The 27,599-nt window shown below is 40.4% G+C and overlaps 1 protein-coding gene across 4 annotated transcripts in view; it reads left to right on the top strand.

Moving 5' to 3' along the window:
- chd6 (chromodomain helicase DNA binding protein 6) overlaps positions 1-27,599 on the top strand; it is a 102,045-nt gene that overhangs the window by 63,755 nt on the left and 10,691 nt on the right. For all 4 annotated transcript variants that reach the window (XM_063473696.1, XM_063473697.1, XM_063473695.1 and 1 more), the window contains exons 15-38: positions 83-226; positions 398-496; positions 2,811-2,967; positions 3,366-3,576; positions 3,766-3,961; positions 4,960-5,124; positions 5,262-5,441; positions 5,763-5,873; positions 6,289-6,491; positions 8,576-8,656; positions 8,781-8,899; positions 9,080-9,239; positions 9,386-9,475; positions 9,725-9,828; positions 11,412-11,541; positions 14,476-14,554; positions 19,041-19,098; positions 20,278-20,650; positions 20,835-21,043; positions 21,615-21,712; positions 22,329-23,159; positions 23,498-23,752; positions 25,286-25,607; positions 25,963-27,510. In XM_063473696.1, the coding sequence (XP_063329766.1) occupies positions 83-226; positions 398-496; positions 2,811-2,967; positions 3,366-3,576; positions 3,766-3,961; positions 4,960-5,124; positions 5,262-5,441; positions 5,763-5,873; positions 6,289-6,491; positions 8,576-8,656; positions 8,781-8,899; positions 9,080-9,239; positions 9,386-9,475; positions 9,725-9,828; positions 11,412-11,541; positions 14,476-14,554; positions 19,041-19,098; positions 20,278-20,650; positions 20,835-21,043; positions 21,615-21,712; positions 22,329-23,159; positions 23,498-23,752; positions 25,286-25,607; positions 25,963-27,510 (5,923 nt within the window). The remainder of the gene's footprint in view (positions 1-82; positions 227-397; positions 497-2,810; positions 2,968-3,365; positions 3,577-3,765; positions 3,962-4,959; positions 5,125-5,261; positions 5,442-5,762; positions 5,874-6,288; positions 6,492-8,575; positions 8,657-8,780; positions 8,900-9,079; positions 9,240-9,385; positions 9,476-9,724; positions 9,829-11,411; positions 11,542-14,475; positions 14,555-19,040; positions 19,099-20,277; positions 20,651-20,834; positions 21,044-21,614; positions 21,713-22,328; positions 23,160-23,497; positions 23,753-25,285; positions 25,608-25,962; positions 27,511-27,599) is intronic.

Below are 27,599 nucleotides of genomic sequence, written 5' to 3' on the forward strand. Positions count from 1 at the left end.
TTTTTAGATGAACACAGCAGATTATGTGTGTATTTCATTGTTGTTATTTTATTTCTTCAATATATTGTACATATTCCAACAGGAACACAAGGTCCTGCTGACAGGAACCCCTCTCCAAAACTCAGTGGAGGAGTTGTTTAGTCTGCTGAACTTCCTGGAGCCACTACAGTTCCCTTCAGAAAGCACCTTTCTCGAAGAGTTTGGAGACCTCAAGACTGACGAACAGGTATGCACAGTTTACGGTTTTCATCCATTCTACATTTTAACCTAGAAAAATGAAAATTTTGATGTTGTGTGCTAACATTGCTATTCTCTCCGGCCCATCTTGCCTTTCGCTCTGTTTATTTTTTCCTCTTACTGAGCATCACATTCACACTTTGTCTAATTTCTCCAAAAGGTGAAGAAGCTTCAGGCCATTCTGAAACCCATGATGCTAAGAAGACTGAAAGATGACGTGGAGAAAAATCTCGCACCTAAAGAAGAGACGATCATAGAGGTAGGGCTGTGTTTTCCTGTGTGCTTGATATAGAAATGTAAGATGGGAGTAAAGCTCCTATTTTTACAGTTCTCTGAGTTCTTTGCTGGGAAATATTTTTATCTTGCTGCATTCTGTTATGGCTGAATGATTCATCAAACATTACTGATGAAAGCTTCATTCACTTGGCAACAATATTGAATCCAGCAATTAGACTTATTTTTATCAGTATTATTAGTCTCTATTAGTCTCTTAAAACACAACTAAATCAAAATGAAATTAAAATGAAGTTGTCAGTTAATTAAAATGAGTGTTCATCTGTGATGAGTGTCTGGTCTTGTTTCCTCTGGGTGCTCCAGTTTCCTTTCATATTCCAAAACACATACAGATACAGCCACTTAAAATGGCCACCGCATCAGTGACAGGACCATGATGGATGTCTGTTGGAATTCTTGACCGATTGTCGACTGATAGATAACCGTAATGATATTCCCTGCCTGTAACATAGACGATGCAAACACGACTTGTAACTCCCATAAGCAGTATTTAAGAAAACCAGTGGTAATTTCTTGAGTATCCACCAGGGGGAGCAGCGTGGAGGCGCATTAATTTACAGAGCCGCTACACCCGTTTTCAAACATTTTGCGCTGTGAAAGAGAAAAGTCCAACTTCAACAACAAGTATGAGTCCCGCAAAAAAGCGTTCAACCCGCAGTCTTTATTTAGTTAGTTATAAGTGCAAAAACTCCATGTGCTGATAGATAGGCGAGAATTTACAGTCATTAACGTTCAACCTGATGTGCAACTACACAAACAGCGCTCTCAGCCCCAACAGATTTTTTTTAAATATGCAATTTAGATTATTAGCAGCTGATACACATTTTATATATTCTGTATAATTACAAATAATTTGTAATTTTATTTAATTTTTTTTCTGAACTTTATGACAAAGTTAAAATGAGGGATTTTTGCTCTCGTCATTTTAGTGCTTGTTGTTCAGCTGCTTAGATTCATTTGCATATTGCCACCTCTTAATGATGAGAAATCTCTGCCTGTCTGTAAAACCTTCTTAGTGAATGCCATTGATGTGTTTTGTCCTTTTATAAAGTTAATCACAAAAGATTTGTCAAATTTTTTTTAGATTACTGTTAAAATCTGTTTTCCACAGTAGCCATATTAAAACTGCTGTTGATACATCTGCAAACCTTGTGACATCATGTTAAATTAATAACAGTGTAACTTAAAATTCTAAGTAATTTCTACTTTATAGGATGATCTGTCAAGCCAGAACATTCTTGTTTAAATTCGCTGAGGTCCGCTCAGTCAGAGAAAACAGTTTTCAGTGCAAGTCCGCGTTCGTGAAAACAACGACATCAGAATATCACTCTTTTTTTATCGTGGGGTAACTGAGCGCATGGAATCGTCTCCTTGAAGCAAGCAACAAAAACTGAATATCAAGTAGGAAAACATCTAAATGTATGTAATTCACATAGTAGTATAGCCTGCAATTATTTGCTAGTCTTCTAATATCCTGTTTTCACGAAGGCACCGTGGGGTTGCTTCTGTTTGCTTAGTCCTGTCCCACATTTCCAATGACATCATCCCAGCCCCCAGCCCAAACAACTGATCAGTAACACACACGCGTATCAATCAAAGTAACACTGGTCTAATACTCTTAATTTCTAATTTGTATGGTTTCAAAGTTAAAAAAGCGCCTAAAAAAACACTCTGAGGTACGTGGACAGAACTGAAAATGGTTTAAAAAGCTGCCAATGTCCACAGAACAACTTTGAAATGCCGCCATAAACTTAAGTTCCAGTTTTTATATTTTAATGGGTGAAGAGGTTTTCAACGAAAGCTATATTATAAGGTAAAGACCCTACAGTACTACTGAGAAAATCATCTATAGCTAACTATTCAAGTTAAAGTTGTGTTTTTTGTTTTTTTGAAGAAACCGCTATCTCTTCTTGACACTCTGCAATTAAGTAAAAGGGGCGTGTTTATAGTGGAAAGTAGATACACCCCAAGGAAAGGAGGGGGGGATTCCCAACAGACAGCCGGCTGACCTCGGGCTGAAAGCGGCAATTTTGAGTGGCTGTATCCGTACGGGTTTGGGGAATTGAAAAATGACCTGTTTGCATGTCTCTATTATCTCTACTGTTACAACAGGATGTATGACAATGAGGAAAATAAGAGAAAGCATCAATAGGTCCCCTTGAAGATTTCTTCTCCATAACACTGACACACAGCACAAACTTAACAGCTGCTTAAAAAAAAAAAAGAAACACAATTTTAAATATTCTGGATGCTTATTTTCTTTCCCATCTTCTTTTCAGGTTGAGCTGACCAACATTCAAAAGAAATACTACCGAGCCATCTTGGAGAAGAACTTCTCCTTCCTGTCCAAAGGAGCAAACCAGCACAACATGCCCAACCTCATTAACACCATGATGGAGCTTCGCAAGTGCTGCAACCACCCGTACCTTATCACAGGTGAGAGCAAACATGCAAGCGCTCACAGATTGTTATTCATTATTCATAGTCAAACAGTTGTTCACCCACTCCCTCACTCTCCACTCCCACACTCATTGACCTTGTGTGCATGAATCTACCTCCTTTGTTTTATGTACACATCTTTGATAACAGAATTATTTATTGAATTTATTACTTATTAATGTATTTGCACAATATATTTACAGTACCATGTTGTCAGCTAACAGCGAGTCAAAACAGTTTAGAAAGAAACCATGAGTGCGAGAGGTAGCTGTGTTAAAGCGCCATGCACCCAGGTTCTGGGTGTTTTTCTTGACATGCGTAGAATGCTTAAATAAAATAAATTTACCTTGGTTTGCATTGACTTGCTTTACCTTCGCCTTCTTTTGTTTTTCTAGGAGCTGAAGAGAAGATTCTGGAAAGTTTCAAGAAGAGCCACAGTCCAGAAGCACCAGACTTCCAGCTGCAGGCCATGATCCAGGCAGCCGGTAAACTGGTGCTGATCGATAAGCTGCTGCCAAAACTGCTAGCCGGAGGACATAAAGTCCTAGTCTTCTCCCAGATGGTCCGCTGTCTGGATATCCTCGAGGACTACCTCATACAGAGGCGGTAAGGGGAAAGTACAGCAGGCTAGAAAAGAGCGAGGTAATATTCTGAGTAAAGGAAATATCAGTCAGGTAATTTGGGAAAGAGAGAAGAAAATTTGAAAAGGAAAAAAAAAAAATGCAACATATTTCAAAAAGGAGAAAGGGGAAAAGTCGATTTAGCCTCAGATCTATGTTGGTGTGTTATCTCCAGCTACACCTATGAACGCATTGATGGTCGTGTGCGTGGGAACCTGCGGCAGGCAGCCATCGACCGCTTCTGTAAGCCAGATTCAGACCGCTTCGTGTTCCTTCTCTGCACCAGAGCTGGAGGGCTGGGAATCAACCTGACAGCTGCTGACACCTGCATCATCTTTGACTCAGACTGGAACCCTCAGAATGACCTGCAGGTGGGCACAGAGCTGTGTAAAGCATCCAAAGAAGCCATCACAAATTTGCACATGCTGCATGTAACTGATGAGACCAGAATGCCTACTGATATACAAATGAATTTGTGTTGTCAGAGCATCATAAAAAAGATGGAGATCTATCTTAATCATGCTCTCGTTTGACTGTGCTAACTTGCTGCTTGTCTCATTCATGTAATATGTAGTGACATTTGTGATGAATAGTGGGACTGCAGTGGTTGACAAAATGCACGCTTGAAAGGATGACTTGAATAATGAAGTGAGCATGCAGTGTTACTTGACTCGGAAGGTATAAGTCTTCTCCCGGCTCTGATGCAATGCTTGTTTCTGTATCTTGTATCAAACTTTCTTAAAATCTTTATAGTTAAGAAGATTTTTCATTAACGTGTCTCAATTTTGATTTTGTCAAGTCCCTGGTTTTGTCTTTCTTGGTGATCTGTTAAATGTTGAACAAATTTGAAGCCTAATGATTATAATTCGTCACTCTAATTAAACTACAGGTTAATGTGCTCATGCACAGTTGGTTAAAAAAACAAAAAAATAGAAACCCCTAAATAGACATGGTTGAATCCTCATGCTAAAAACTATTTCTCTTAACTTATAAACTAATTTATCTTTACACTTAATTATGGAAAGTAATTGAAGCTAAATATCTATCCTTCCATTTTCTATCCCTTATCCTGGTCGGCATTACAGGGGCAAATGTACAGCAGACCTACTTCTTCCTAACCACTACCTCTAATGTGTATAAAAATATCGAATAATTATGTTACAGTAATACTGAATTTGGCAAACATTAGTCACAAGCACTGATGCAAACAATATGCAAATCTTACAGATTTAAATTTACTTTGATCTTTACCTTTTCTTTAATGATGTATAAATAGTCTCAGGCCCTCATAAAGTATTTTTAAACCTAGCTGAGAGGAAGTCTCTGTAAAATGTAATGCTTTACACTTCCATGCTTCCTACTGTTATAGGCCCAGGCACGCTGCCACCGGATTGGCCAAAGCAAAGCGGTGAAAGTCTACAGGCTGATCACCAGAAACTCGTATGAGAGGGAAATGTTTGACAAAGCCAGTCTCAAGCTGGGACTGGACAAAGCCGTCCTTCAAGACATCAACCGTAAAGGAAGCCTCAATGGAGTAAGAGATTTGTTTTGAGATATTCTTATATTGTATACGATTGTTTAATCTGTATTCATTTTGGTGTGAGATGGTCTGCTGTGTATGTATGAGGGAGAGAAACCCACAAATCCTAGCTTGTGCCTGTTTTGCGACAGGTGCAGCAGCTTTCAAAGCTGGAAGTGGAGGATTTGCTGAAAAAAGGAGCATATGGAGCCTTAATGGATGAAGAAGACGAGGGCTCCAAATTTTGTGAAGAAGACATTGATCAGATACTTCAGAGGAGAACTCAAACAATCACCATCCAGTCTGAAGGGAAAGGCTCCACGTTCGCTAAGGTGGAAATTCTTAAACAACATTCAACTCCTTAAAGCCTAAAACTTAAAAAAGGCTGCATACTGGAGGGATTTCTAGGGTCTCAAATGGTGTTTTAATTCAGCCCCATAGTCTAGATGGTGTTCACAAGCTCTGAAAGCAGAATACTTTAAATAGTTTGGCGTGAAGATCAAATGTCTTAGTACAAAATATTTGTGCTAAACCTGAGAAATTGGCAGCTTAAGACCAAACATTTGATCATAAGCCAGCTTGTGTCAAAACCCAGTAAACATCATTTTGGGTCTTAACACTTTTCCCCCCGCCTTCTGCTTCTCGTTCCTCAGGCCAGTTTCATCTCATCAGGTAACAGAACAGACATTTCTCTGGATGACCCCAACTTCTGGCAGAAATGGGCCAAGATCGCTGAAGTAGAGATAGACTCCAAATCAGAGAAGGTAAGGAGGCTGACAGAAAATGAAAACAAGACGGGATGAATGAAAGAAAAGGAATAAGGATGTGAATACTCAAAAACATCAGACTTGAAAGTGTGAATGACAGAAGGATGAAAAAAACTTTTTTTACAGTTTTAATGACTGAAGTAGAATGCACACCTAAAACTGGAGATGTCTTTAAACTGTGTGTGTGTGGGGATGGTATTTTGTGCTCCGAACGCCTAAAAACTGAAACCCCCAGTGACATGAGGATGTTTGTGATTTTCATCCTTTCCCCTTTTCCTCAGGGTTCTTTCCTTTTTGAACACCACCAGAGGATAAAACTTTGTTAGAACCTTCTTTAACATACTTCATCCTGTTACTAGAAAGACTCATGCAATTCTTGATCACAGGCTGTCTACATTTATCTTCTATGCAGGAGTCACTGGTAATTGACACACCACGTGTAAGGAAGCAGACCCGTCATTACAACTCCTTTGAGGATGATGAGCTGATGGAGTTTTCAGAGCTGGACAGCGACTCAGAAGAGCGGCCTTGTCGAACTCGTCGCCTGGGTGAACGTAGCCGTCGCTACCTCCGTGCTGAATGTTTCCGGGTTGAAAAGAATCTTCTAATATTCGGGTAGGACCGGAGAGTGTGTTAAAGAAAACTGCATATGACATATTAGACCACCAAGACTCTTAAACTCAGTTCGAAAAACAAAATGGAGACCATTCCTTTTCCAAGCTGCTGCAGAATATCTCCTTAGCGGTGGAATGATTTTATGTTTTAGGAAGGCATATACAGGTCCTTCTCAAAAAATTAGCATATTGTGATAAAGTTCATTATTTCCTGTAATGTACTGATAAACATTAGACTTTCATATATTTTAGATTCATTACACACAACTGAAGTAGTTCAAGCCTTTCATTGTTTTAATATTGATGATTTTGGCATACATAACTCATGAAAACCCAAAATTCCTGTCTCAAAAAATTAGCATATTTCATCCGACCAATAAAAGAAAAGTGTTTTTAATACAAAAAAAGTCAACCTTCAAATAATTATGTTCAGTTATGCACTCAATACTTGGTCGGGAATCCTTTTGCAGAAATGACTGCTTCAATGCGGCGTGGCATGGAGGCAATCAGCCTGTGGCACTGCTGAGGTGTTATGGAGGCCCAGGATGCTTCGATAGCGGCCTTAAGCTCATCCAGAGTGTTGGGTCTTGCGTCTCTCAACTTTCTCTTCACAGTATCCCACAGATTCTCTATGGGGTTCAGGTCAGGAGAGTTGGCAGGCCAATTGAGCCCAGTAATACCATGGTCAGTAAACCATTTACCAGTGGTTTTGGCACTGTGAGCAGGTGCCAGGTCGTGCTGAAAAATGAAATCTTCATCTCCATAAAGCTTTTCAGCAGATGGAAGCATGAAGTGCTCCAAAATCTCCTGATAGCTAGCTGCATTGACCCTGCCCTTGATAAAACACAGTGGACCAATACCGGCAGCTGACATGGCACCCCAGACCATCACTGACTGTGGGTACTTGACACTGGACTTCAGGCATTTTGGCATTTCCCTCTCCCCAGTCTTCCTCCAGACTCTGGCACCTTGATTTCCAAATGACATGCAAAAGTTGCTTTCATCCGAAAAAAGTACTTTGGACCACTGAGCAACAGTCCAGTGCTGCTTCTCTGTAGCCCAGGTCAGGCGCTTCTGCTGCTGTTTCTGGTTCAAAAGTGGCTTGACCTGGGGAATGCGGCACCTGTAGCCCATTTCCTGCACACGCCTGTACATGGTGGCTCTGGATGTTTCTACTCCAGACTCAGTCCACTTCTTCCACAGGTCCCCCAAGGTCTGGTATCGGTCCTTCTCCACAATCTTCCTCAGGGTCCGGTCACCTCTTCTCGTTGTGCAGCGTTTTCTGCCCCACTTTTTCCTTCCCACAGACTTCCCACTGAGGTGCCTTGATACAGCACTCTGGGAACAGCCTATTCGTTCAGAAATTTCTTTCTGTGTCTTACCCTCTTGCTTGAGGGTGTCAATGATGGCCTTCTGGACAGCAGTCAGGTCGGCAGTCTTACCCATGATTGCGGTTTTGAGTAATGAACCAGGCTGGGAGTTTTTAAAAGCCTCAGGAATCTTTTGCAGGTGTTTAGAGTTAATTCGTTGATTCAGATGGTTAGGTTAATAGCTCGTTTAGAGAACCTTTTCATGATATGCTAATTTTTTGAGATTACAATTTTGGGTTTTCATGAGTTATGTATGCCAAAATCATCAATATTAAAACAATGAAAGGCTTGAACTACTTCAGTTGTGTGTAATGAATCTAAAATATATGAAAGTCTAATGTTTATCAGTACATTACAGGAAATAATGAACTTTATCACAATATGCTAATTTTTTGAGAAGGACCTGTACATGCTTAACAGGTGACATCTAACAGCTGGCAGTTCATGGCCATTAGACAGCGTGGCATAATTAATAATGACTTAACCTTTATCTCATATGTTTTTTAATTTGGGAGCTGAAGTGTGAACATAAATGAGCCGAAATACAACATTAAAGTTTTCAGTTATCTTTTGTTGTGGAAAATTTTCAATAAAGTTGTGATCACACACAGTTTGTTTCAAAGAACAGATCATTTATAGAAATCTGCTGCATTTTCCTTTATTATCTCATTTGTTTCCTGTGTGCATTTCTGTCCGCCCTCTCTGTTCTTTCTAGGTGGGGTCGGTGGAAGGATATCCTAAACCATGGTCGGTTTAAGTGGCACCTCACAGAGAGAGACATGGAGGTGATCTGTAGGTAAGGCATGCTGCAGGAATTCTGTAATGTCCAGAGGGATTTCCAGTAAGAGGAATCATCATTATCAGCTGTTTGTTAGCAGTAGCCAGAGTCCGACACATCACGTTTCCTTTTTGTTGTGTAGGGCTCTTCTGGTTTACTGCCTGAGACACTACAAAGGCGATGACAAGATAAAGAGCTTCATCTGGGATCTGATCACACCCACCAAGGAAGGCCAAGATCAGGCACTCGTAAATCACTCTGGTTAGCATTTTACTCTGCACATGTGCTACAATATACAGTATAAAGTCAGCTTATGACCTAAAGATTGCACCACGTATTGGTATGTATAGACCAGGATTAACTACTGGTGTAAATACAAAGTTAAATTGGTAGCATTAACTCTGCGGAGTATCTTTCTTTTCCTCCTTGTCTGCATTGCAGGTTTATCAGCTCCCGTTCCTCGGGGTAGGAAGGGGAAGAAGCTGAAGAATCAGCTGAATGTTACTGAGGTGAAGAATGCTGACTGGCTGGTCCATTGTAACCCAGAGGTGGTGCTGCAGGATGAGAGCTACAAGAAACACCTCAAACAACACTGCAACAAGTCAGTGCATTAACAGAGCTCTTTGCTTATTACTACTTACATGAAGGACTTTATTTTACACTAGAGTGTGTTTGGTGGTGTTTATTTACAACATACAGGGTTTACGACATGGATTATGACACCGCTTCTCCTTTCTCACTCCACAGGGTGCTACTGAGGGTGCGGATGTTGTACTACCTAAAGGTGGAGGTTCTAGGGGAAGCTGCCACTCAAGCTGTAGAGGGGGTACCTGCCAGGTATGATGCAGACAACGTATCATTCACATAGTGTCAGATCAGTTGGCACTGCTGACCAGATCCGGCAAGAAATTAAAACCTTAAAATGTTCTGATTTGTTCGGCATTTTGGTCTTCCCACTTTTTTAAGCTCACATTTTATCTTTTACTGTTAACGTTGGAGAGAAATATGATTGACTGGCTTTGGTTTTTAGTGCACTGACTTGACGCTGACAGCACTGACTGATGGACTGTTTGTGTGTGTTGACAGTAAACTTGAGGTGCCGCTACCTGACATCGACTACATAGAGATTCCTGTGTCATGGTGGGATGCAGAAGCTGACAAGTCTCTCCTCATCGGGGTTCACAAACATGGTGAGTACAGATGTCACATTTGGCACAATATTTTGCCATGCAGCATCTACTTTTTTTTTTTTTTTTGCTGTGTGCTTTAAAAAATATTCAGTTGTTAATTGTTTACAAAATGGCTTTACCAAGCTCGACTTGAATTTGTTTAGCAAAAAAGATTTTGGAGCTATTTGAACAGTCTTTAATGAACAAACATAGATGCCATCTGTTATTTGTGTGTGCAATGCGTAGTACCCTCAGATCTGTGTTTACACAATTTTTATTTATTTATTTATTTATTTATTTTTTGCTGAAGATGAGAAACTGCTTTAGAATATCACTGGACACCTACCAACATTCACTGGAAAGGAATATTTGTGTCAGTGTTTCCCAGATATTGACTTTTCTTGGGTGGGATGGTTAAGCATATCAACTCTTGTGTGCATATAGCTTTAGATTTATTTATTAGTTTGGTTGAAAGAAGTAATTAAGTGGACAGTCCCGTTGTTTTTATATTAGGTGTCAGTCGTGCAGACCTTGAAACTGGTCTGCAATCCCCTGTGTCCCCTGTAAATGTGTATCCCCCAACAGGTTGGTGAGTGGTTGCTCGCTGTTGCCAGGTGCAATCAGTCGCAAAGAGGGTGCTGCACCAAAAACCTAACCGTGCGTGCTTTGCTCACTAGCAGATTGCTGTGGTTGACCCTAGTTTGCATGGAAGAAGCCAACTTTCTGCAAACACTTGCCATTTTCTCTTCCAGCTATAGTGAAACTGGAAAAAGTGTGATGCAAACCAGAAACGGGGAAGATTCAGATTCAAAGTGAAGTTTGTGTTGCACTTTTCATTTACCTCCAAACAGTAGTTTGCAACTGTTTTGGAGACAAGTTGGGACTATCTGTGCAACCTACTGATGACCATGACAACCTGTTAGCAACTAAAAGCAAGGAGGTTTTTCAGTGCAGCACCTCTTTGCAACTAAATTCTCACTAGCAAATGTCCAGTAACCTCCAGTAAGCACATGCCAACCTGTCCCGGAAAACACACTTTTTCTTAGTGACCAGTGGTTACAGTGGGGGACATTGACCGCTCTCTAGGACTGAGTGAATAGGCCTTAAGTAACTGATTTCACAGCAACTGGATATAATGTCCAGCATCCACTCACAACAGTTGATATTAGATACTTTTGCCTTGTGACTGGTGCTTTTTAGATGGTAACTGACAACCACAGCGTGGCCTGTGTGATTGAGGCCTTGAAAATGAAGCAGAGCTATGGCCCCACCAGTGTTACGTTCCCCTTCTAGGAGCTTAACCAGGTCACTGTTCAGACTCAGACATCACTGTTATGGACTTAAGCTTTTGCTTTTATTTCTTGCTACACTATAACATGCTATGCTGAGCCTATTAAGGCTGCAGAGCAAAACATGGCAATGGAGTTTGAATCTGTCTTCAAGAAAAAAACAGCTGATTAGTGCTCCATTACTGAAAAGTGGGGATATATTGGCATTGTTTATTAATTTATTAAGTGTTTCTTTTTTCATGCATAAACAATGTGCAAACGTCCTGCTGCCTCAAATACTTGTTCACACTAGTAAAAGTGTTTTTCCTCTGACAGGATATGAGCGGTACAATGCAATGCGTGCTGATCCACACTTGTGTTTTCTGGAAAGAGTGGGGATGCCTGATGTGACAGCTCTGTCCTCAGAACAAGGAGGAGGAGAGGTGGCCTCTGATGTCGCTGACAGGTAAGGTACACGCAGACAAACACCAACACAGCAGACCACCGCGATTGTGTTCATAGATTGCTCAAAAGGTTTTTCGGGTATTCTTTTTTTTTTTTTTTTTTTTTTAAATAGTGAAAATTCGAAACATTATTTTCTTCTGTCTGTTGTAATTTTTGTCTTTCTTTTTGCTGTGTGTAACAATGAGATGTTTATAGGGCTACGTCGTACTAGATTTGGTGTGTGCCATGTGAAACGATGATTAAACACAATGATCGTTTTGGCACAGGGACCCTTTTCAGGACGTTACAAAAAGGCCTCAAAAACTTACAGTGGCAGCTCACACCGTGTTTTGGTCGTGCATATTAAAAACAAATTCTTTGTTGATATTACCTCAGTTTCTATCAGCTGACCCTCAGTAACCTCTTTGTTTAGCACAGGCCCATTAATTAGCTTCCCTGCAGATCTTCAGCAGTTCTTTGTACTTCTTCCAGTCATCGCCTTTTATTTATATATTTATTTGTACTGCTGGTAGTAGTGTTCACAGCAGGTTACCAACACATCCTGTCTCCTCTTGTTCCCTGTTTGTATTTGTTTACACTGTCACCTCCCCGCTCACACACCTGCTTTACATACTGAGTGTGAAGATTGAAAGCACGTAGACATACAATTATAAATGCACAGGGTGGAATTAAGGTGCTTGTTACGGTGATAACAACCAGATAATATTTTTCATATAGCTTACAGACTAACACGCTCACAGCTATTGTGAGGACATTATCATAAAGTATTCAATTTTAGGCTCACCGTACCCATGAACAGTTTATAAGAACTGTTCAAATCAGCTTCAGTAGTAATGTTTTCTGGTAGTTTCACTGTACTTGCAAGTCTTGCAAGAAGAAGCAATGCTGCCAGGAGCCGCGAAGGAATAACTGTCAGAGAGGGAGTGAGCCAGAGAAATAGACGACCGAGAAAAGTGTGGGAAATTTATTTTCTGGGTGCTGCTGCTGCCTCGGCTAATGGTAGCGCTGTGAAGATTAGACGCATACATTTGAACAGGAAGCTTTGATCCACTTCCTGAAGGTAATTGAAGTTGTCGTTCGCTTTGTTACCTGTTCAACCTGAAGCTGCGCCCAGCTGAGCACAGCGACTGTGTAGCAGGAAGATCTTCTAGTCTCAAAATGTTAACTCTGCAGGGTTCCTACAGAGCTTTGAGAACATGATAGGAGAAAATAAATGAATGCAGGGAGATGATGTTACAAGGATGAAATTGTGCATGCAGAAGCAGTAGTACAGGAAATGTGGCCGTGCAGAACCTGCACAGGTGTGAAAGTGTTTTGTGTGCTAATACTTCTCTTTATTGCTGCCCGAGGAGTTTTTGCTTTATGTTGAATCTACAACACACACAGCACAGGTGTGATATTTTTGGATGTTAAAAGTTTTTGAAACGCTGGTAGGAAGCCTTCCAAAAGAAACAGCAATTATACATAGAAGGATTTTTCAGGACTTTTGCAGAAACATAAAAATACAGTGAGAGGAAATAAAAATCCATGAGCGATCTTGAACAATGCTTATTTAATTCATTAACAGTTTATACAAGTGATCATAAATAATGTAAAATCTATAACATGAATTCTCATTTCTGTCTTTACTAAAAATAGAAGAAAATTTGGTACTACAGGAAAGTTCCTTCCAGGATGAATAGAAGTTCTTTATTCACAGCTTATAAACCCCTTTATCTTTTAATTTTTTTCCTTTAAGAAGTGCCCTTAATTAACCCATGTACTGAATTCATTTCAGTGAATTCATTAATTCATTTTCCCCAGTAAAATTGGAATCGCATTGGCACAGAATTTTAAATAAATGATTAAATAATTTGATTTGGAAGACAGTCATTCGCAAACCCCTGCGACAGACTCGCAGTCTGTCCAGAGTGTATCCTGCTGCTATACAGCAGTTTGAATCTCACTCTGGATAGGCAGCTAAATGGCCAGTGTGAGGGTTAGTAGCAGGTGAATTTTCGAAATAAGAAAAAGGGTGATTTTCTAAAGATAAATTTCACATCGTCTTGACCGTTTGACAAATAGGGGGGAAAAAATAAAATGCTTAACTATGTCGCCATAGCGCCTACCCAACCAAAATCTGCATGAGGGAAAAACTGTATTAATTTCCTCCCTGTGAAAATGCACAATACCAACCCACATTCAAAAACGTGAACATATGCCACAAACATCAAATCTCTGCAGAGATCCATCTGTCTTTTTTCATTAGCAAATTTTGAAATATGCTGTGCACCAAAACATTTAGCTGATTACTGCGTTTTTATATTTTTGCAGTTCAATAGTACCTTAAAACTAATATCAGACATTAGAATAACCACTCTGTTCTTTACTAGGTTTTTGAGAAATTTGTGAAGAACTAAAAAGAGGAAATAAATTTAAAAAAAAAACAATTTTAAAAAGACCAGCACAAGGAAACTAAAGCAGATCTGTGTGGAGCCTGTGATGTGACTCCTCAGTGAGGCTTTGTTTTATTTTTCATAATCATATTTGTTTTTCTTCATTGCATTAATAAATTGCCACCAACAAAATGTAAGAAGATGTGAATTCATGTTCAGCTGTTTTGTTATTACAGTACCCATCACCACACACACACACACACACACACACTCGTGCCATACAAAATGTTTTCTTTACATCTTATCACATTGTCACAGCTCATAATCTGGCAGGCTGTTTGTTGTTGTGCTTCGTTAACAGCTTTTTCTTCTTCTGCCATCGTGTTTTCCTGCCTGTATTTAGATATTTTTTTTAATCTGTTGTCCTAGACTGCACATTTACGCTAATTCATCCCGCTGAATTCTGTCCTTACATGTGTTGCCCAGTCGTATAAGGAAGAAGCTCACTAGGATATTGTTATTAACACTTTTCTCCTCTACGTTGTTGTTTCTCTTGTCAGCGCATGCAAAACTGAGGAGACGAAGGATGATCCTGAAAACAAACCAGATGGAGGAGAGGATAGAGACGAGAGCAGCAAGGTGAAGTAAAAGCTCTCCTGAGACTATATTAGTGATATGTTTTTTTTGTCTTCTCTTCCTCTCTCACTCTGCACCATGCCACAGACAATTTGAGATTTCTTTGAATACTTTCAGCCAATATGTTATAAAAAAAAAAAAAAAAAAACGTAAAACTAATTTTGCATGGGGGAGGGGGATTAAAATTGCCTCAGGGAAGAATTTCTTTACGTTTTGGACATTTGCAAGCTGAATACTTGCATGGCTACTAGGTACTATTAAAATAATAGTGGTTGAGTTAATGGTGCATTTTTAAATGCTTTAATACATTTGACAGCAGAACAGATAATGTTTTCCAAATGCAAAAATCTCATCTCTAGGTTTTTATTGCTTACTGAGTCAGGTTTCATTTGGCAAGTCCAGCGTGACTAACACAAACTCCAAAATGAAAGTTTAACCTCTGAATATAAAAGCTGTCGACCATCTCAAAACATGAATTCCAAAAATATTTTTTGGCTTAAGATCAGTTTTTGTCAATCTATATTGACGAAACCTAAAGTAGAAACCTGGCATTCACAGGGAATGTGTCTTTATGATATGATCATATAGTCCATTTTAATAGTTCATAGTTTATCAGTGTGTGGTTTTGCATTCATTACCATTTTTTTTACTCCTCAGCCAAAAAGGCTGATGGGGTACTGCCGTTGTTGCAGCCAGGACATCCATGATCGTAAATAAAAGTTTAAAATTGATACCATAGGTGCATCTACAGGGCTCGCAAAATTTCAAAATCCCTGATAGCCCTTCGGGCAGGGACTCTTCAGTTTTTGGTAGCCCAAAATAAATTTAAGTAGCCCGAATAAAAAAGGGAGCAATTTTTTTTATGTTTTGTTTCCTGTTTTGTACATTAATCAAAAAATTGTTGAAACACAAATTACAATATTGTATAAAAATTACAATCATCAACTCAAATACTTGGTTGTAATTGAACAGAAATTTCTATGAACTTGTAAGAACTGTACAACAGGAATCAGTCTGTGTCAGATCCTGAATTTGAAATTTCCACTGAAATCACAGGTAAGAGGCAAGTGGAACCAAGATCTAGGCCATTTGCTTTTTGAAGTTTGCAAAGACTGCTAAATTTTGCCAGTGGTAGTTCACTCTTTGCAACATAGTAGGCTGTTCTAAACAGATTTTTCAGGTTGATTTTTAGTATGTTATTTGCAGACTGAGTAATAATCCATTTCTTGCATTTCTCATGGGTTCTAATGGGGGCCTTTCTTAAAATTACTGGTCCCAGTAACAAAGGCACTTGTCGACTCAGAAATCGAGGGAAACCAACAACACACCCGGCAGAACATTATATTATTTACACGGGTGCACATAAGTGGTTCGCATGTGCGCATTCGCTGTCAAAATAAAAGATGCGCACCAGATAAGAAGTTGCAACGCGCGTTTGCGTCCATATAAAAGGCACTGTTTTTGTCCGCTAGAGTGGGATTTTCATGGCACATTCTGCACCAAATCTCTGTGCGTTCATCATTTGTTTAAAGTCAGCTCACCTCCTGCAACCACTTTTCCTAGAATACGCGCTTCTTTTGTGGTTCGGACTCCATCTGACATTTCTTTGGAGGTGGAGGAACACCAAAGTAATTGCTTAAAGGAGCTTCTTCGACATCTTTAAGAGTTCTAAACAAATGTCTGTCCTCCAGAAAATCTTATGGACGCAAACACGCATTGCAACTTCTTATCTTGTGCGCGTATTTTATTTTGACAGCAAATGCGCACCTGCGGACCACTTATGTGCACCCCTGGTTATTTAGCTTGTCATATTGCAGCCACAGAAATTCTTTTGTCCATGAAACCATAAAGCTGCACTTTCTTTTTGCCTTATAGTCTGATTTGTCATAACTTTTCCGTTTTGTGGTAGGCTTTTCTTTGGCTGTCACTTCTTCACCCTGACCGGTCTTATTTGGCTCAGCAGAACTAAAATATATATCCTGCTGCCTTTACACACGCACTCACATAACGCTCAGCGATTCTCTGCGCGATCAACCTCTCACATGTTTAAGCTTCCTGCGGGAGATTTCACTTGTCATGTTTGATAGTAAACTAACGATTGATAAGACGATGTCAGAGGAATTGGTGCGCAAATTATAGTCACTCACCAATCAGTACTGTGGCACTCTATACACAGTTCGCGCGATTGCAAAGTGAAAGCAAAAAACAAGCGCAAATTCAAATGCGATTTCAATATGTCACATATAGGGCTGCTCGATTATGGCAAAAAATGATAATCACGATTATTTTCACTGAAATTGAGATCTCGATTATTTGATGATATTTATTTAACAATAAAAATGTATTGAATAATGGCTTTAAAGATTGTCAAAAATAGTATAAAATAGTGTGCAAATACTGATAACAGTGCAAATGTTTGCAATATAAAAAATAAAATGTAAACATCTATGTTTAGTGAACTTTGCCATGTCGCTCTGTGGTGCAGCTAGGACACCAAAGTTTACACACTATGTCTACTTGATCCACGTCTGACTCCGCAAACCCATAATGTTTCCACACCACTGAAGGGTTTTTTACCTCTCTTTTCAACCAACGGCAGTCACTCTCCTCTCCAAATAACTTCTGCTTAGCTTTCCGAGCTTCCCTCTGTTCGCTCCTCTTAATTGTTGTGCCGCGTGTTCGAAACGCAGAGAGGTGCGCTCGATTTGCCACACGGAGCAGCGCGAGAGTAAAGCACGAGGGAGGTGCTAATAATCGGCTCAGTCATTTTTAATGATCGTTGAAAGCCCAGATCGTAATTTAGATTAAAATTCGATTAATTGAGCAGCCCTAGTCACATATTGGCAGTGGTTCACCGATGCCAATGACATATTTACCCAGCTACATTTCCGAAAGAATGCAAAAGCATTGACATATATTTTTCCTTCCTATGATAGCCCGACGGGCAGGGCAGGGATAGATTCTGGTAGCCCGACTGGAAAAATCGCTAGCCCCGGGACGTCGGGCTAGCGATTTTGCGAGCCCTGATCTACTAAAAATCTCGGATGAATTTGAATCTTTGTGACCTCAACCTCTAAGTCAGAGGTTCACTTCAGGACAAAACAGCATGGGATTTTTCGAATTCATACCCCGGGTGCATCTGTTAGGAGACTGAGGGGTACTACTGGCAGCTGCCACTGTTCTATAATTTAAATATTCTTACTGTATCATGATTTTAATTATAATTATATTGGCCAGTCTGAAGAGTCCTTCTAAAAGAATGATTTATTGTATAGAAGTATTCTTGTTACTCTTACACCCTGATCTAGGGGTAAGGGGAGCAGAGCATATGAATCATGTGAGACCAGGTGATGCAAAAGGACAATGATACCAGACACACCAGCAAATCTAAAAGGGAATGGCTGAAAAGAAGGAGAATCCATGCATTGCAGTGTCCCGCAAAGTACATACTGCAACCCAACAGACATGCGGTGGTGAAACCACTCTATGACATGAATCTATGCCATAGAGCAAGGGTGTCCAAATCCAGTCCTCAAGAGCTACTGTCCTGCAGCTTTTAGATGCATCTTTGTTCTGACACAGCTGAATCAAATGAATGGCTTGTTACTGGGCCTTTGCCAAACTTGATGGCATTCTGAAGAGATAATCCAACCATTTGGTTCAACTGTGTTGGAGTAGGGATGCATCTAAAAGCTGCAGGACCGTAGCTCTCAAAGACTGGAGTTGGACACCCCTGCCATAGAGTATTAAGAGAGCAGTGCATCCCTACAAACTGTGCTGAAATTCCTCCACACTGATGTGAGAGACTTATAAAGTCATACAGAAAACTTTAAATCGTTGCTTCTAAAAGTGTTTTTTACAAGCTATTGAATCATGGGACACTCTAGAGTCCTTTTCACAGAACTGTGCCCATTCTGACTGAGACCTCGGTCAGGATTGAGATGCTGCTGCTGTCGTGAGAGTACTGTGCTAACAGGCTTTTTAAATGGCAAGATGCTGTGTTGGATATTAACCAGCACAGTCATCAACACGCAAGCCCACAAGGCCAGCCATTCAGGAGGACACCTTCTGAGGGACACTCAAGAGACCCTCAGAAGCAAAGAGTTCGCACAGTCGTAGAAAAACGGTGGATAATAGCATAGACAAGGAATAATCAGGGTCAGATAGAGCCAGGGCTGTAACAATTACTAATTATTGGTCAAAAGAAACAAGCAAACAAAAAACAGAAAATGATAAAGGACATGATATAGTAATATTCACAAATACAGGCAAAATACACAATAAACCAAAAAATATTAAATTAAGGTAAAGAAAAGATGGAGTTAAAACAACAGAAGAAAATGTGATACAAAAAAATAATATTCAGCACAACGATAAAAGTAACAGCTAATAACAGTAACAGATAATAAAGAAATAAAAAGGTATATATTTTTAGCCAGGCGACAGAAAAGATGATTTTTGTGATTTTTGTGTTTTGTGTTATTCACAGGGAGAGGAAACCTGCTCCAGCACCGATACATCAGACAAGCCAGACAGTACTGGTCCAGGTGAGACAGTTACAAGTGTTACATACTAATATGAAGACCAAATAAAGAGCTCCACTACTCTTTGTGTTCAAGGACCAACCATACACATAATTCAAATTTTAATAGATGGCTTTATAATTTCTTGGCATTCGTGGGTTGTTAAAGGCTAACCTAACTTTTCAAATTGTACTTTTTCTTTTCTTACTCTGACGTTCTTTCAAATGGTTTGAAATACAGTAATTTCCCTCCACTCGATTACATTTCACTCCTCTGTTCTGACGTGAGGTGTTTTAACACGACATTTCCCATCAAAACTTCTTTCACTTTTCCACTGAAGTCTTAATTTCCTTAGAGCTCTACTAAGGACTTGGATAATTGTTATAATGAGGCTTGCTTCTTCAAATCTTTGTTGTAGTATTATAAGTGCAGTGACACATAAGGTGGATTGTTAAGGGAAAGCTGCGATACTCTTTTTAACAAGATTCAGTGTTGATTTCTATTTGAATCAAATATTTGATCATATGTTTCCTTTAAAGTTGGTATGGAAAGATCATTTTACAGTTTTAATTTCAATTCTGAAATTGAGGTATTTATTTATTCTCGACCAAAAGCAGTATTAGTAGCTAAAGTGTAATATTCAGAAGTTGTTGATTCTTTTTAAACACAACATTTTATTATTTAAAGACATACAGAGAAAGAAAGAAAAAGAGGTGGTTCAGTGAACGAGAGTGAAGCGTGTTGAGAGGTGATGCCGGTGCCAATAACCAAGCTGTGAATCAGAGATATGAAAATGTATTTTCTTATTCTTTTGCAGTAGTTTTTTAATATTTCAATGACTAAACACAGTCACATCTGTACAATCCTGTGAGAGGCATGCTTCATCTTGCCTGCAGTGGCTTTTTTGCTTTTTTGCTTTCATGCGTGCTTTTCATATGTCTGTGACACAGAAACGAAGAAGAGAAGAAACACATCGACAGCAATATACTCTGGTCACTGTGTTTTTATAGGATCACACCCTCACGTTCCCTCTGAGCTGAACAAAATAAGAGAATACATAAATAATGCAGGCTTTATCCACATAGACACACATTTGTACTGAATGATAAGTGGTTATTTAGATGCTTCTTTTTTTTGTATACCTTCAAACACATCTAGTGTGTAAAGAATCTAACGTGCTGACTCTGACTGGCTTTTCTCCAGACTCTCAGATGTCAGGTGACCTGTGCACCCAAGATGGAACTTTGGTCACCACAACGACAACAGGAACCGGGACCGGGGTGGCAGCTCTCCATGTTGTCCAAGCCCGGCCCCTCTGGCCCACAGGCCCCGCCTTGACGGCCCGATTACGTCGCCTCATCACTGCCTACCAGCGCTTCACACTACGACGCGAGCCACTGCTCAGGCATGACTTTATGCTTCACGATGGCCTCGTTGGCATGGGAATCGGAGGAGCCGGAGCTGCTCATAGTCATCACGCTGGTGGGCCACTGGCTTGGCAGCTGGGTGAAGATTTGAGAAGGTGTTCTGTGGTCGCTACAGAACCTGACCCTCTGTTTCTGGAGTGGCAGAGAAGGTAGAAATGTTTGACATAAGACAGAGATACCAAGCTTTTGTCGTATACTTTAATCTTACCTTTGTGGCTCTGCTGCTCGGCATCTTCATTCAGACAAGAACACATCTGCTTTCACATGCATTTATATGCAGTTTCTCAGTATATGTATTTATTCAGTCATTTGTATTTTTCTGTGACTTTTTAGGTGGACTCGTCGAGAACAAGCAGATTTTTACCGCACAGTATCATCATTTGGGGTGGTGTATGACCCGGAGAGGAAGGCATTTGACTGGTCCCAGTTCAGAGCTCTTGCCAGACTGGAGAGGAAGACTGATGAGAGTCTGGAAAGATACTTCAATTCCTTTGTGAACATGTGCAGGACAGCATGCAAGCTTCCACCCAGGAAGGAAGAAGGTACTGTTTATGATACATGCCGGTTGGGGTTGTTACTGACATCTGTGATGGACTTAGTTTATCAACAGGGTAACCCTTGCTAATTTGTATTAATTGCTCAGCTTCATGTTCCAGTTAATGTTTTCTGAAACAAGAAGCTGAGCACTGCAGTTTTTGGTTTTCAGCCACACTTCTTAAGCCTAGAGTTAAACAGTACATCATTTAGACTTTGTCATAAGAGTGTCAACTTGCAGATCATTTTTGAGGACCTCGTCATTGGGAACATTACTGACCCCTGCTGGTAAAATAGCCTCCATAGATGTAGTTTTTATAACTCAGTTAACTACAAATTGCATGTTAACATATAATTAACACATAACTTACTCTCCTGTATATGCGCAGGATAAAACACACAATCATTTAAAGACAGGAGTGACTTTTGAACACACTAATACTCTCCATCCCTTTTACTCTGGTCTGCATTTTTCCTGCCTTCTCCACTGTCTCTATGCCAACATTGACTGTCACTGTTTCCGTTTCTCATCCTTTTATTCTTTCTCTGCTTCCCCTCCCTTTCTCTTGCGTCTCCCAGGACTGGTGGATCCCGCTGTGATTGTGGAGCCTCTGACAGAAGAAAGAGCAGCTAGGACGCTATACCGCATCGAGCTGCTGCGCAAGATCAGAGAGCAGGTGGGCTCTTTGAAGAAACAAAGCTTAATAACAAATAGCGTACTTTTCATCGATGGAACTCTGTTAGACATTGACTTCAAAGTTTATCTTGAACGCAGCAATTGCTTGTACTGTTCTGAGTTTGTGTTGATGGTTTAGAGGGGTTCAAATTAACCTCATTTGTCCCTCTTTAGCTCCCTTCTTTTCAGTGTCATCAAAAAAAGGCTAAAGATAAAAAGTTAATCATCGGTGAACCTGTATACAAGTCATTAAAAAAAGGCGCTCCCTACAAATGATGTCATATCTAACCTCAGAATAGACATTTAGACATTTTCTACATGGTCAAAAGTGTGAACTGTTTATAAGTCAGACTGTTTATCATGCCTCAGGTTACACAGCTTTAGGGTAAAAACGGGGGCTGAGGTAATCCCCACAGCTAACTCGCTAGTTGTGTTGGGGAGTCTAGTGCCAAGGGTCAAAACATATTTATCCAAAAAGCATAAAACAAAACAAAGACACTTCTGTCTACTAAACCTGGCCATCCCTCTGACTATGTGAATATAAAAATGGATAAAATGTAGACATTTTCATTTGGTTAAGAAAGTAGCTTGGTCTCTGAACTGCATCCCTCTCTCAGGTTCTCCGCCATCCGTTACTCTCAGCCCGTCTTCAGCTGTGCCGGCCCTCGCTCTACCTCCCTGTATGGTGGGAGTCTGGCAAACACGACCGCGACCTCCTTATTGGGGCAGCGCGCCACGGTTTGAGCCGCACCGACTTCTACATCCTCAACGACCCTCAGCTGAGCTTCCTGGAGGCTCACAGGAACTACGTCAGGGGACACCCTGCTCACCTTCATCCTCAAAGCCACCATCACCCTCATCACGCTGGCTTGGCGACTCATCCTGGCATCTCATCCTCCTCCTCATCTCATCCCCAGCTTCCTCATCCTCACTGCTGTCTGTACGATTCGGGACTCGGTCGCCACTCTCCTCAGCCTCCTGAATATCCCCACCAATCCTCTCATCACCACCACCATCATCATCACTCGCAACACCCTATACCTCCATCTGCTCCCTCTCCTTCCTCTTCCTCTTCTTCTTCTTCTCACCCTCACCTTCACCCTCCACCATTGGATGCTCATGATTCATCTTCACCAAGTCTGGGAATAGTTCCTGGACCTCGAGGAGATTTCCTTGACTGTCCACCTTTGGATGAAACTCTGGAGCTGGGCACGCTACAGCATGATACCATGTCTGCAGATTCTTTACATGGAGGAAAGGTTTCCAAAGATGCCCTCAACGGTTTCCCCTTTAACTCAGCTGCAGGAGGTCAAAGCATGCTCAACTCATACGGTGTGGGTGGGACAGACCTGGATTCAAAACTAAGGAGTGATGTGCTCGTTGGTGAGCAGGGCTCGTCTGAGGAAACTGGGCTGATGGCACCATCAGTGGAGCTGGATCAGTTACAGGTATGCAGTGTTATTCAAGATAACTACTCTGATATTTAAATAAGATTTATATAAGAAACTGTCTGTGATTGAAATGTCAACTGTATGGACTGCATGTGATGCTTTGTTTCTGCCCTAAGCAAAAAATTTAATTTATAGGAAATTTATATTTTATATGTTTTAAGCATTTTTATTGTCTGATATAGCAAATATCTGACATTATGACACCTACTTGATTAATAAAAATATAATAAAAATGTTTTTGGTCATCAACTAACCATTTGAAATTTAACAGTTCAAGTTATTCACATAGGTTTTCTTATTTGTGTGCTTTGACATCCTACACTTCTGTATTGCAGGCTCCCTGGGACAGTACGGACCACACTAGTCCTGCTCACCATATGTTCAATGAATCTGATCCAATCCTGGGTCCTTCTACCTTAGAGACGGGCTTCCTGGAGGAGGAGGATGAGGAGGGACAGGGGGGAGACAGAGGAGGGGAGGAAGGTGGAACTCTGGAGGAGTGTTTGGGCCTTCCGCCCTCATCCCCTCCTTCCCATCCATCAGCAGGCGATTCTGTTGAGCCACTGTCCTCAAGTTACATGCTCTTTAAGGTTGGTTTCACCAGCCTGTGCCCTCTGGATAACAGTGCCATCTTACAAAATAAATATAAAATGAATTTTAAAATCATCTTAAAAATTGTCTTTGTAATCACAGCCCTCAAGATAACAATAATCTGAAACCCTTTTCATATTATCAGCTTAATGCTCAAATAATGTAATGCAATGTGTCCAGTGGGGGTGAGTGGGGGTAGATAAACATGGCAAAATTGCTCTAACAAAAGAGGAAAAAGTAAAGGGGAAAATCTGTTGTAGGGAATATTGAAAACACAAAAGTGCTCAGCTGCATTGTTAAATGCTGACATTTTGCCTCTTCCTTCGGTTAGTATATTCAATGAACAGGTTGTGTTTCAGTAAAGCTCAAATGAATGCTGATCTTTGATGTTTGTCAGGGTCATATTGCTCCAAGTGAAACTATTCATTGGATTTTACATATTTTACATTTCAAGATCTGTAAAACACAGTTGCCAAACACTAAGAGCTGCAGTTATCAAGTATTTGCTAAATTATTTTCTAAAATGGCATCTTTTCAAATTAGATTAGATTAGATGAAACTATTAATCCCTCGGCTGGGTTCCTCCGGGAATTCAGTTTCCAGTAGCACAGCACCGACAGAAGTTGCGTGTTACAGATACAATAAAGGGGAATAAGAGTAAGGATATAAGCATAAATATACCATATATACACATATATAAATACAGAATATATAATATGGATAAATAGGAATACCAGTGGATTGCACATTTGAGTGAGTCTATTGCACAGTGATTATTGCACAGTCGAATAGAAGAAAAAATATTGCGAATTTTGCAAAAAAATAAATAAATAATTGTAATAATTGAGAGAAAATTCTGAAAGACTTCTCAAAGATGGCCATTTTAACTGCAGTTTAACATCAAGGTTAAGAAAATAGCATGTTATTTTTTATGACATTGGAAATGTATATGAAATCTCAAATAAAATGACCACAGTGGTGTTCATTATAAATTATGTTCACATTGTGTGATATATATCTTTCCTTTTTTACCCCTCAGCCGTAAAAGGCTGATGGCATGTTGTTGTCACCCTGCAGGCGGCATGGACACGCGAGTTTGTGAATGTAATACCTTAGAGTAAGGCGACATAGGAGTTTCACATTCATTTCACAAATGTTTTGACTATAAATCTGGGATGAATTTGAGTCTCAGTGACCTTGACCTCAAGGTCAGAGGTCAAGTTTTCTGAAAATCTCGTGAATATGATAACTTGAAAACAAGGTGATGTAGAATTTTAAAATTGATACCATAGGTTGTCTACTAGGAGCTTGAGGGGTAGCACTGGTGTCGCCAGTATTTTTTTGAATTGCAGCGATGAATAGCTTCCTGTGTTTTTTTTTTCTTTATCAATTTAAATGTTGGAAAGCTGCGATTTGATTGCACCATCATTATACAAGTAAACTAAAGTTAATAATCAGCAGTATTATATTATTGCCAAAATGAGCATGCCATTTAGCCTACAATAAATCTAACACTTATATTTTGTGTCCAGGACATTGGTGTGAATGAAGAACCGAGTGCAGATCACACGGACCTGTCAGCAAGTCCTCCTCTGCCGTACGTACCCCCTCCTCCACTTTCTCTGTCTGACATCACTGCCCACGAGCCACAGGATGGACTGGGGCACTCTGATGTCTCTGAGAGCCTGACTAATCCTGTGGAGGATGGAGATGATCGGGAGGAAAGTACCGGCTTTGAGTTTGATGATAAGGAGGAGGAAGAAGTTGAAGACTTGTCAAGGGAGACCTTGGAACAGAATGCGGAAAAACAAAGAGGCAAACATCTGGAAGGAGAGGAATGTAATCCAAACCAAGGTATGTCAAAGGGAAAATACTGAGCATAGTATTTAACCTACTTTTTTTTTTTTCAGGAGTGATCACAAATATTCAGTTTGTAAAGATGTACAAGTTGCTGTCCCACATTACCTTATCCCATTGGTTGTATAATATTGTGATACATGTTAATATATCATAAATTATATCAGTTGCTAATGAAATGTCCTGATGTTTTAAGATTTTTTAGGCCGTATACACTGTGGCAAAGCCTCTTAATAACTTTAAACCGTCTAATGTTTTACGCCCCAATCTGAGGATTAAAAAAATGAAGAGATAACACCAACCACTGCTATGTCCCCTACATTACATCTCATGTAATGTTTTTTGCTTGCAGGTGCGGACCAAAGTTTGGGAGTTTTGAATCCACCCATGGAAGTGCCAGAGTTAGAAGGGATAGAATCAGAATCGGCCCTTGGAGAGCAGGGCGAGAGGAAGGAAGTCTTTATCCAAATGTCTCAAGACCTCGAGGGGCGCTTTGGCCAAGCAGAGCATAAAAAGGACTCACCCCAAGACGTGCACTCTTATCTTGGAAAACTCGAACAGGAGGGCAGCCTATCTATCGAAGAGCCTACAGAGGAGGTGGAGGGGTTGATTTTGTACCAAACGGTGGAGGAACGGTCTATTGAAAATTCTCTTGACACTGAAGCATTGATGTGCAACACAACTGAAGAGTTTGTGCAAATGAAAGGAATTCCAAAAAAGTCTAGACAGGGCAGCTTGATGGGTCGCACAGATCTAGCAGATCAGGTAGATGAGATTTCCGAAGGGCAAGAGGATAATGTTTCTCCGTTTGATGTTCCGGTTGTACAACCCTGTGATGAGGAGGAAGAAAAGGGTTTGAAACAACTAGATGTCAAAACCAATGAGATGGAGTTGGGTAGCATTTACTCGCAATTTGGACAGCTCTCCTGTCCTTCTGTTTGTGTGTCATCCCCTACACAACCATCAAACTCTACTGAAACCACCAGAGAGAGCAACAGCATGGAGGAAGCCAAAAATGAAGCCTCCATGGCACACTGCAAGGGTTCAGACGAAGACCTGAACTTGCCCGATGGCAGCAGAGACTGTAAGAATAACGCACTAAAATTCTCCCTTGATCAGGACAGCAAAGATAATCTGCTCGATCAAAATGAAATCAAAATGGGCTCAACTCTGCCTGTGAACAACATCGACACGAAGCCATCTGACCTTAAGTTTTCTCATTTATCCGATGGCGATGGTGAGGAGAAACCAGAGCAATTGTTGCTACCAGTCAAGATTGAAGATACCAAGACAGAGACTATTGAGGATGTTTGCCCTGATAGCTCTGAAGTCAAACACACCAGTTTCTTTTCCTACCCCGTAAAGTCAGAAGGATTGGTGACCAAAGCAGAGCAGTTAGAATATCCGATTAAACCTGAAACACTGGAGACTAAACCTGAAGATCTGAGCTTTCCCATGAAGCCTGAGCATTTAGACACTAAACCTGAATTTTTGCAGTTTGTAGCCTATGCAGGTGACAGCGAAGTCAAATCAGAGGTCAAACCATTAGCTCTGGGGTTTAGTGGTTATCCAGAGAGTCCTAAGCTTAAGACTGAGGCAAAGCCTGAAGATCTGAGGTTAGCAGCTTTTCCTGAGACATCTGCCATCAAGCCTGAAGCCAAAGCTGAGGGTCTGGGGTTCACAAGCTACCCAGAAAGTTCTGAGATAAAACCTGAGGCCAAACCAGAGGTCCTTGGGTTTACAGCGTTATCTGAGGTCAAAACTGAGACAAAACATGAGATGTTGGAGGCAGATAGCACAGTCCTGACCCCGAAGCTTGAGCAGAATGATGGGCTAGTAGAAACCTCAGAAAGTGCAGAGTTGAAAGGCCAAGTAAAGGAGGAGAGACCCAGTACACCCGGTGAGGATGCTGAGACTTTCATGAAGTTAATTCACCTTTCACACTTAAATTCATTTGTTTGTACTTAAACTCATTTCCATTTTGCACAG

This window comes from Pelmatolapia mariae, linkage group LG5 (genome assembly GCF_036321145.2).
Source record: "Pelmatolapia mariae isolate MD_Pm_ZW linkage group LG5, Pm_UMD_F_2, whole genome shotgun sequence".
Taxonomy (NCBI): domain Eukaryota; kingdom Metazoa; phylum Chordata; class Actinopteri; order Cichliformes; family Cichlidae; genus Pelmatolapia; species Pelmatolapia mariae.